This window comes from Euphorbia lathyris, chromosome 9 (genome assembly GCF_963576675.1).
Source record: "Euphorbia lathyris chromosome 9, ddEupLath1.1, whole genome shotgun sequence".
In the NCBI taxonomy this organism is placed as follows: domain Eukaryota; kingdom Viridiplantae; phylum Streptophyta; class Magnoliopsida; order Malpighiales; family Euphorbiaceae; genus Euphorbia; species Euphorbia lathyris.
In genome coordinates this window covers 37,081,272-37,091,565 of record NC_088918.1, presented here as the reverse complement: position 1 = coordinate 37,091,565, position 10,294 = coordinate 37,081,272, and the positions used below count along the sequence as shown (strand labels likewise).

General features: G+C 38.1%; 2 protein-coding genes across 5 annotated transcripts; one reads left to right on the top strand and one right to left on the bottom strand.

Moving 5' to 3' along the window:
* Positions 1-409: 409 nt before the first annotated feature.
* On the top strand, positions 410-2,357 carry LOC136206247 (tubulin-folding cofactor A). Its single transcript, XM_065997218.1, has 4 exons — positions 410-518; positions 783-941; positions 1,087-1,173; positions 2,008-2,357. The coding sequence occupies exons 2-4, from the start codon at positions 789-791 to the stop codon at positions 2,107-2,109; spliced, it is 342 nt and encodes a 113-aa protein (XP_065853290.1). The 5' UTR covers positions 410-518; positions 783-788; the 3' UTR covers positions 2,110-2,357.
* Positions 2,358-2,830: 473 nt separating this feature from the next.
* Positions 2,831-7,223, bottom strand: LOC136205677 (uncharacterized). Of its 4 annotated transcripts, none has more exons than XM_065996378.1 (4): positions 6,943-7,223; positions 6,772-6,820; positions 4,129-4,796; positions 2,831-3,723 (listed from the first exon to the last, which is right to left on the bottom strand). In XM_065996378.1, the coding sequence occupies exons 3-4, from the start codon at positions 4,734-4,736 to the stop codon at positions 3,048-3,050; spliced, it is 1,284 nt and encodes a 427-aa protein (XP_065852450.1). In that variant the 5' UTR covers positions 4,737-4,796; positions 6,772-6,820; positions 6,943-7,223; the 3' UTR covers positions 2,831-3,047. The 4 variants fall into 4 exon arrangements, with proteins under 4 accessions (XP_065852450.1, XP_065852452.1, XP_065852451.1 ...); XM_065996380.1 differs by having other exon boundaries at positions 4,129-4,787; XM_065996379.1 differs by having other exon boundaries at positions 6,986-7,223.
* Positions 7,224-10,294: the final 3,071 nt, after the last annotated feature.

The window sequence follows — 10,294 nt, the reverse complement described above, 5'->3', positions numbered from 1 at the left end:
TTCACGGCACTTAAACACGGTTGAGGAAAAAGACTAATGATTCTTGGTATAAGTATTTTTATTTTAAAATTGAATCGAAAACACGAGTTTCGTCTCTGGATTCAGAGACAAAACTCGTTGAATATGTGCTAAACGGGTAGTTCATCCGTTTCTGTCTAGGTCAGGTGGTGTGAACCACCCGTCCATGTCAATTTGGATGAGTTTTTTTATATACTAATTGGATCGGTTAGTTTTTGGAGACGAATTTCAATTAATGTAAATAAGAACTACTTATTCGATTTTATCGACGTTCTTGGATTTATTTTTCAGAAATCTAATTTTTGAATCCGGAGAGAATATTAAGTTTTTTAATGGAAAAATGAAAATGATGAAAATGTCCAAAAGATGACGGTGATAAGTTATTTAGGGGGCGGTGAATAGCCTCCGCTTTATTCACCGTACCCGATTTAGTTGATACAGCTACACTACACTGCAATCTTCGCACTCTCACTCTCTCTCTCTCTGTCGTCAAACCGTAGGTACGATTTCTGTTTTCTTTCAATCTTCCTCTGTTATTTGTGGATTTGAATTTTTCTGTAATTTTATCTCCCAATAAAGTGAAGTCCTTACATTGAAAATTCGATTCCAGTTTCTTATTTGATCCTGTATCTTACATAATGTTTTAACCCTAGCTCCTTCTGCTTACTGAGAAAGAATAGGAAAAGAAACAAAAGGAAAAGGATATTGCTCCTTTTCTTATTAAAGAATTTGATAATGTCTAATAAGTGCTGTTTTGGTTGTAGGATAAGATGGCTACCCTGAGAAATCTGAAAATCAAGACAGGCACTTGTAAACGGCTTGTGAAGGAGCTACATTCATATGAGAAAGAGGTTGAAAGAGAAGCTGCTAAAACAGCTGACATGAAGGAGAAAGGAGCTGACTCTTATGACCTTAAGCAACAGGTCTCAAATTACAATCACCAAACCATGTTCTGCATTCTATTTTAGAAAGTGTACAGTTTTTGTTAATTTTGGAACGTATACAAGTATATGTATGTATAAAGATTCTGTTTTTTGTTGTATGGTGTAATGTTTGTGGTTCATGCAGGAAAATGTGCTGGCCGAATCAAGGATGATGATTCCAGATTGTCGCAAGCGCCTTGAAGCTGCCTTGGCTGACCTTAAAGGAACTTTGGTATGACATCTGTCGGATCTAATGTTTTCTGATATTTTTTGACTTCACAATAATGACCATAACTGCATCAATTGGTCTTCATTGTTTAAGAATTTGAGATATGACAATAAAGTTTCTTCTCACAATTGCTCAGTGCTCATGAATTTGGGCTAGATATTTCCATAGGGCTGGATGTTGTGTTGCCTTCCGCCTGGCAGGAGGAGGGATGAGCATTTCCCCCATACATAGCTTGTTAGATTCAGCACCTAAGTGATTTCTAGCTATTGTACATTCACATGTTTACCTATTTCCTTATCAATACGCCGAGAATAATGCATGTTTAAACATCTTGAAGTAGCATTACCAAGGAGATATGCTCCCAATATGATCCAGGAGACTTGGCTTCTTCCTTTAAGAGGAAAGCAAATTTGATATTTGCTTACTCCAAGTAGTTATGATATATTGGCTATCTACTTCATTTGAGGAATTCAAGAATGAAATCCTTAGATTACATTGATGCTGAGGACATGAAAGATTAACAAAATGAAGAGCTTCGACCATGCGTGGACAAAATTATCTTATATGAAATATATATAGATATTCTCTAGAAATGTTAGATTTGTTAAAGAAAGCCCTACCAGCACTCCAGATTATGCACCTGGTTTGCAACTCTCTAGCGGGGGGTGGGGGTGCCTAAGTTTGAACGATGAAGTCATATTTGCAGTTGTAGTTTATACAGCACTGGATCAAAATCAAAATATACTGCTATGTTTGTGCAACATTATTTGTCTTGGATGCACGGTTCTTCAACTTTATTTCTTATCTTACCAATGTCAAATGAACTCAATTTTTCAGAGTGAATTGGAGGAGTCTGACCATAAAGATGGACAAGAAATTGAGGATGGTCGTAGCACAATTACAGAGATCGAGCAATTGTTTCAAGCAACAGATGCATAGGATGTGTTGACAAATCACAGTGTAAAGCTTTCGACAATGACATGCATACATGGTGGTTTTCTTTTGCAGCCATAAACAATGGGCATCAATCGTGGTTGCATCTTGTGATGGATGGTACAATTTGTTGTGTGTAAACGCCAAAATGCTAGTTACAGAACAGCATTAACCGAATTTGTGTATTACAGATATTTATTTCCTGGTTGAAGATGGATTTACCTTTGGTGCTTTCAGCTTTTTCAAGTTTAGAAGGAACACTACTATGGTCATAATTCAATTTGTCTCGTAAGCAGGCGATTAGAAATCTCATTTCGTGCATTATACTCGCGTATGTTGTAGTCACAATTAAGAAGGGGGTTCAACTCTCTAATGTTGAACCAAGCTCCAAGAAGTTTGAATTTGAAGTGTTGTCTGTCATCCCACGCAAAAGGTGCATACGTGAAAAATTATAAATATTTGTTCTAACAAATCATTTTCCACAAATAACCAGCTATAGCCTAGCTTAACCTATGCTGAAAAATGAGTTAAAGAGTCAAAATGACTAATTCATTTCACATGTCAAAGAACTTCCAACTCATAAACAAACAAAATTCACGACCACAAAGTCATAATTCTGATCATTTTCTTCTACTGAAACTTATATTTGCTTTTTGGAATGTTGCAAGTTTTTTACCACAAAATTTGAAGGATAAAACAAGAGATTGTTTGTTGATGGAGACTGAGATTAAACTTGCAACATTATAGCACTCCTTTATCAATGGTATAGTATAAAAAGTGACCTGTAGCCTTGTAGGCTGTTATGATATGACCCAGCTAAGGTAACAATTTCTCAAAAAACTAAAACAATAAACCATGTACACAATGCCTATTTATACACAGATCGACAAGTGAAATAGATTCCTTATTTGTCCCTGAAAATTAAATATTTTTCCTTTTCTTCATCACAAGGAATGGCGAGTCCCTATTCTAAGCCTCCTCCGGAACGGCCTGCAGGCAACAATACTAAGATCAACTGCTGCTGCAAGAGCCATAAAGATTGCAGCATCCTCTATGCACGTCACATGTCGAATGCCTAACTGAACCAATGGCTTGCTCTGCTTTCCCTCCCCTTGCACTCTACAGCTCATCACAAAACCACCTGCAGGACCCAACCCTGAAAAGTCTCCACTACTTTGTGGACTTGGTATCGGGGTTGCCACTCGCATTTGCCTGTCAGTATCTATGAAAAATTCCCCTCCCTTTTCGGCACTCATGAAGATCTCTGACATGAGAACCTTGCCCCCCTCCTGGCTTTCTGACAAAAGATGGAATCGGCAGCAAATGGAATCTCTCATGCCACGCTCTCGCCACGCTTCGAGCTTTCCCCATGGCTGCCAGCTCTCAGACCCGCAGATATCAGGACGAACAATCAACCAAGCTCCTGGATTGGACTTGGCAACCCAATCACAACCTGTTGATGGCACAAATGGAGTTGTTATGAAGGCAGCTGCAACTGCTGAGCCAGAGAGATCATGTATCTTCACTTTCCATCCCTTGCGTTCTCTTCGTTCTGTATCCAAGTCAAGACTGTCACCAGAAGTTGACCAGTAGGTGCTCAATGGATCCACCTGAGGCACCCTGGTCAGTTTTCAACCATCAAAATTTGTCAAGAATGATCTAGTAATTTCAAGTTGGCAAGAAAAACCTATTCTATAATCTGCTACAAATCAAACTACTAAGTCTAAGATGATGTGAAAACCATTTCTCATGACATGTTAAGTTCATTGAAATGAATTCCCATAGCTGCTTGCACATAAACAAAGGGAAGCATGGATGCAGACTGCTGGTGTTTTTCCCCTTCAGTTTTTTCATGTATTGTTTTTCCATTCAAATCATTTGCAGCTCCGATTATTATGTTCGGCTATCGAGTTCAAAAGTTATTTGGTTCTATAGTAGGCTAAGCGTGGCGAAAGTATTATCAATCTATCATTTTAAGCTTACTGAACAAACATCATGTATTAAGCATCAAATAAAGAATATCACCTCTCTCGACTAAACTTGCAACTGAATATGGGCTGTTTGATGGAACGTTGAAGCTGAACTATCTGAGGACTTGATGTGGTCACATCTTCGAACTGAAAAACATACCTTGGGTCCGGATCAAGTGTCACTCTCAAGTGGAGCTCAGCTCCTGGTTTTCTGCTCTCTTGCTTGCTTTTGCCGATACCAATCCATCCATTGAAAAGAATAACTGGCTTCCCTTCGCCCCATTCAGGACCTACCTCCAGCTTAAACGTTCCAATCTGCTGCCTTTTGACGCCAACACCACAATGGGATCCCTTCCTCCCATTGAATACTATAATCTCAAGACAGGCATGCTGCGTGTAGAAACAACCAGGTGCCAGTAAAGTTTTGAGATCAGACTCTTCAAGATAAAAGCTTGAGGCAATGCTGTGAACATCAGGTGCCCCTTCAGGTGAGGATACTAAAGGGACTGAAGTTGTTTGCACAGGGAAACCTCGTAGCCGTATCTCACACGAGCATGGGGAGGTGAATGTATGAATTCCTGATTTTGCAGAATTTAGAGATGTTCCAGGAATCCTCAGCCCAAGGGAGCCAATTGACAGCCTGATAAAAGCCTGAGGATCCATTCTGGTCACAAATTCTTCCTCATTGCACTAAAACCTCTATGCTTGGCCAGCCTAAAAACCCTGTCACATTAGCAGACAACAATAAAATTGGAATAAAGAAAATATAGTATGCAGCACTCTCTTTCTTAACCTAATTGGCTGAGTTGATACCTACAGTTCAATTTTGACTAAATTGATCGCGACTGTCAACTTTAGGGGCCATTTTGGCCCTTAATTCATTTAACATCAATAGTAACATGATTTACTGTCTCATATCATTTACCATACAAGGAAGGAAATATCAACTTTTTATATACTTTCCAAACCCACCTACTATGAATAATTTTTCAATAGTTTGACCTTATAGGTTCCATTGCTCATGGAGCAGGCTTTCAGTTCATACACTAGATAAAGTTCAGATTTAGAACATGTGATAAAGAAGGAAAGCTAAGGCAGTAGTCTCTTTATATTCAAACTGTTCTAAATAAAGAGAAAGAAGAATAAAAATACAATGAAAAGGAACTTACAAAATCCAATAATCCAAAACTTAAAACCAGCCTGTATCTACTACTGTATATAATTATGCTTGAAGACTTTGTTCACTTCCTATAGGAAATCAGTTAAAAGTAGGACTCCCAATAAAGGGAAGTTCTAAAATGCTATATGTCTCCTCAAGCCATACAACAACAACAACAACAAAGCCTTAGTCCCGAAATGATTCGGGGTCGGCTAACATGAACCATCATATGTCTCCTCAAGCCATAAATGTAATAAAATCCTAATACTTGGAAATGGAACTAGTTGGCACAAGATTAGATTTTCTTGAACTTCATTAAGAACTGAAACCCATAAAACTTAAACAAGTTTGAAAAGACCAAGTTTGTATACCTCACAAGAAAGATCCTACTTTTCTTGAACACAAGGTCTTTTCGCCTTGCAAAACTACCAAAGTATATTGCACTGATGATCAAGCCACAATGATGCCTCATCAATGTGTTTTTACTACCCAAAGTCACACCTTGATTCCCATGCCAAAGGTATTTATCGGTCATAACTATGCAACAACTAGAATCATTTGGCTTGCCTACATCTTTGAGGTTGTGCTAAAAAAATTGATCTAATCAATGCACTACAGTCAAATTGTGCAGATGTTCTGCTACAAGTTTGTCCAATATCATCTTCATTATTTGGTTTCTATAGACGCCAAATTCCCCTAAATAACAACCTGCTCAAGCATATAACCATGAGCTATTTCTCCCATTCCCTCTTGCTAACCAAATTCATGAACATTCAATACAAAAAGTCTTTTTTTTTTCATTAAAAAAACATAGTAAAATTAGGTTGCAACTTCAATGAAACAGAATCAATTTATCAACCAGCTTCGAAGAGTGCAAACAAAAATGAAAAACAATTTCTTGTCTGTATAAAAAAAAAGGGCGGCCCGGTCGCATTACGCGTCCCCGCTGAGCGAGGGTCCGGGGAGGGGTCCACCACAAGGGTGTATTGGGGGCAAGCCTTCCCTTGCCAATTTAATTAGCAAGAGGCCGCTCCTAAGACTCGAACCCGTGACCTCTGGTCACACGGCAACAACAATTTCTTGTCTGTATATTTTTACTTTTTCCATTGTAACATTAACATCCCATTTTGGTAATAGCATTCCAAGTTATGCACAAACTATCAATCTTGATCAAAAAATGGTAATTTACATGAATCCAGTAACCAAGAACTATTGAAGTTCAAATAAAAACACCATCACCATGGTATCCAAATTAAAACTTCGATCAAATCCGTTGACCTCTCTATTTAGACACTTTGCAAACCAGGAAAAAAAATTACAAAGCAAAAGACTACACTAGTAGTATAGGAAAGCAGCATAAAACTCAAAAACATAAATCAGAGTAAAAAGTGGAGAACCCAGCAAAGCAATAGAATCACATGACATGAAACCATCAAACCCCAAGTTAAAGTCACATGAAGAGAATCCAAAGCAGAAAATGAGCAGAGAAACTATATAACATATGTTGAGGAAACAGAGAAACAAAAGATGGATACCCACCTGAAAGTCTTGCTTAAAGAAGATGTTAAGTCATCAGGTAGCTAGGATTCTGCAGATGGTGAGACAATAGTAGCAGAAAAACAAGAGAAACATCATTTAAGAAATCAAAACCAGCAGAATTTCTGAAAAACATAGCAAAAAGGCCTCTCTAAAAAGAATGTGTTCACTCACTGTTAGAAAGAATGAGGCAAAGTGGGATCACGAGGAAACATACCGGCAGACTTTAGTCTCTCTTTCTCTGTGATATTATATACAGTTATTTATCCAATCCGAAAGTAAGAAAAGAGAACTAAAAATGGGAGCTTTCTTTTTAATTTGGTACTGTTTTTGTTTTCTACATTACTTGTCACGAAATAGACGGAGATATAAAAGAAAAGAGATGAGAATATTTAATTTAATTGATGAAAAATGTAGGCTTTTTCTTTGATATGATATAATAATTCTGAGAAAGTTAGAGTCTTTATAGTATCTGTATGTATGATGAGAGAGAAGTAGTGAATACAGCTGGAAGCAACGGTGGTTGGATTATATAAACAGATGGAATCGCTTTCAGACACATATATGTCTCTCTCTCTCTCTATTTAATCTTTTCCTTTTCTTTTTCTCAATAAAAAATAAGAAATGGTTTGTTTCTAAAAAAAATAAAATACATATTACGCGTCATGGTCATTAAAATCGGCCCAGTTAAATTTAATCCAATTTCAACCAAGATTCAATTGGACTAATGTAAAATGCTTTTTGTAAAATATTAACAAAAAAAAAACTAATATTTTAAGATATTAAATTAATACATTCAATATAATAAATTAAAAGTACAATAGAATTCAATATATAAATTAAAATATACATTTTTAACTAAATATCTATTCCCTTCAAAAAAAAAAAAAACTAAATATTTATTATTATTATTGTGGTTTTATAAATTAAGTTGAAATTTATAGTATTCGAATTCGCGAAAAGCTCTCCACGCCGCTTTTCCCGTGCACAGTGGCGGAGTCAGGAATTTAGATTTGGAGGGACTAATTTTAACCGTGCAGTTGAGGGTAAATTTTCAAAGTCCAGCTCGTTAGGGCTGCACAAAACTTTTTTAGCCTCTAACACGTTAAAATTGTAAAATTGTTATAATTTTTTTTAGATACTAATATTGGTTGAACTAATAGAAAATTAAATATTTTTACTTTTTTTTAATGAAAAAGACATAATAAAAATGAATTCAAAAGTGTTATCAAAATAAGAGTTCATTTAAATTAATTAATAATGGTAACATATTTTTATAATTATTGAAATATAAAGTTAAAATAAATAAAAATTTTCTAAAGAAGGTAAAGACTATGCTTACTTTGTTTTTTACAAAGTAAGCCTTACTTTATGTGTTTTCATAATTGGATTAATTTTATGATCCATCATCCAATGATGAAAACACACCAAGTAATGGTACTTTTAAAAAAATGAGGTTAAGGAGAATTGAACATAGGACCTCTCAAATATAAGTGTACATCCTTAATCATCTCCTCTATTTTTAAACATTGAAATAATGCTACATAGAATCAATATATACTAATTTTAAGGGGGGCTACATGAGACAAATCAACTCGTACTCAAGGGCGGAGCCGGTGGTCGCCCCCCCCCCCCCCCCCCCGAGCCCTGGGCTGGCTCCGCCCCTACCCGTGCATCGATTCATGCCGGCTTCTCGCCATTGAATCCTCGGATTTTTCTCGGTCGATCAACGCATCCTCTTTCGTTTTCGGGGACGAATCTCTGTCAACCATCGAGATGTGCTAGATCTCGGCGAAATCATCAAGATCCCGCTGCATCTCGTAGAGTTCGTCACGATCCCGCTGACGGTCGAGACTTTGGCGGCTGTTATCATGGGTGAGTTCGTCTTCGAGGTCACCGTCGTGGTAGGCATGACCGCTGTTGATTTTGAGGTGCTGGTTATGTTGAATCATCTTTGGCACCTGTTGTTGGTGGCCGGATTTCTGGTAACTCCACAATTATTAACGCATTAGGCGGCAGCGGCTCACCCCGGCGATCCCACGTGGCTTCCTAGGGTTTGGGTTTGTGCGGCTAGGGTTTGTCTTAGGTGAGTCTGATGCATGGTTGGTTGCTTGGTCAGCTTTCGCAGATCTGATGGAGATGGATTGCTCCATTGCTCATCTTTTTTCTAGATCCTCTTTTTGAAACATGCCTTGCCTGGATCTCGTGATGCTGCGATTTGTCCTCCTTCGAGACTCGAGCCCTCTGCTGGGCCTAGGTCCTATGCAGCTACTCTTGTTGGTGCTGCTCCTTCTGCAGCTATTTCTCTTGATGTTCCTCCCCCCGTGGATCGATCTCTTATATCTGAAGAAGGAGGCTTTAAAGTCGTCAAAATTCAGCAGGATATTTACAATGAAAGGCTCAATCTTTGTAAGCATTCTATTATCGGGCGTATCACTCTTGCTAAAGGGGAATCTCCTTGGAAGCAGTCGGACTTGAAGGCCAAACTTTCATCTATTTGGGGTTGTTCTCCTAATCGGAAATTGATTTCTCTGGGTAGAGGTTTTTACCACATCATTCTTTCATCCACAGAGGCTCTCCAATCTGTTTGGAGTCGTGGTGCCATTGCTCTTAGGCCTGGGATTATTTGTTTCATTCCTTGGAGCCCGAGAATTAATTCGGACACAAATCCACATATGCTAAAGTATGGGCCTGATTCTACAATCTTCCTTGGGAATTCTAGGATAAGCGAATCATGGCAATCATTACAAGGGCGATTGGGGTGCCCCTTTGTTTTGACAAGAATACTATGGAGGGTGAAATGGGTCATTATGCTCGTATCTTGATTGATGTGGAGCTTTCTATGGAAATTCAATACAAACTAAGGGTGGATACTGACACCTCAATGCATTGGATTTTCCTTGAATATGAAAGGCTTTCTGACTTATGCTCCATTTGCCATTCCATTAGTCATTCTCCTGGATCTTGTAGGAGGAACCTTCGTCGTGAAGAACATGTTGACATAAAGCAAAAAAATGGGAAGCAAAAGATGGGATCTCCCGAGCCCCGAGGTAGGTCCGTTACTCGGATTTGGAAACAGAAGCTAGGAGTTCACACTGATACTGGTGAATCCTCTAAAGGGGCTCCTACCAAAGGAGAGTCTGACAAACCTAATAACTGTGACTAGCAGATGGTACTTTATAGTTCAGTCAAGATTAGTGAGTCGGTTCTTGATTCTGATTTAGGCATGGCCCCCGCCTCTCCTTTTCTTGGCTTTCCATCTTATCAACTCAATAAAGAGCTGGGAATCTTGGGTTGGCAAACCTCTCACCCCAATCCTCAGGTTTCAGAATTTCCCGACTTGCAAATCATTGAGCATTCAAAAAACAGTGACAATTTGCAGGTAGTTAATGATCCAGAGGAAAAGACTTGGTCTAAAGTCCAGAAAAAGAAAGAAGCACAAGATAACAGCATTCCCATTAAGGTCAGTGGTAAACGACATAGCAAGACGCCTGTACGGTTTCAATGATTGTGTTATTTTGGAATT

Excerpts from the sequence above, each read along its gene's own strand:
- LOC136205677 (XM_065996378.1), bottom strand. The coding sequence starts at position 4,736 with ATGGATCCTCAGGCTTTTATCAGGCTGTCAATTGGCTCCCTTGGGCTG. Across the intron at positions 3,724-4,128 it reads TGCAAGTTTAGTCGAGAGAG|GGTGCCTCAGGTGGATCCAT; the intron begins GTGATATTCTTT and ends AAAACTGACCAG.
- LOC136206247 (XM_065997218.1), top strand. The coding sequence starts at position 789 with ATGGCTACCCTGAGAAATCTGAAAATCAAGACAGGCACTTGTAAACGG. Across the intron at positions 942-1,086 it reads CTTATGACCTTAAGCAACAG|GAAAATGTGCTGGCCGAATC; the intron begins GTCTCAAATTAC and ends TGGTTCATGCAG. Across the intron at positions 1,174-2,007 it reads CTGACCTTAAAGGAACTTTG|AGTGAATTGGAGGAGTCTGA; the intron begins GTATGACATCTG and ends TCAATTTTTCAG.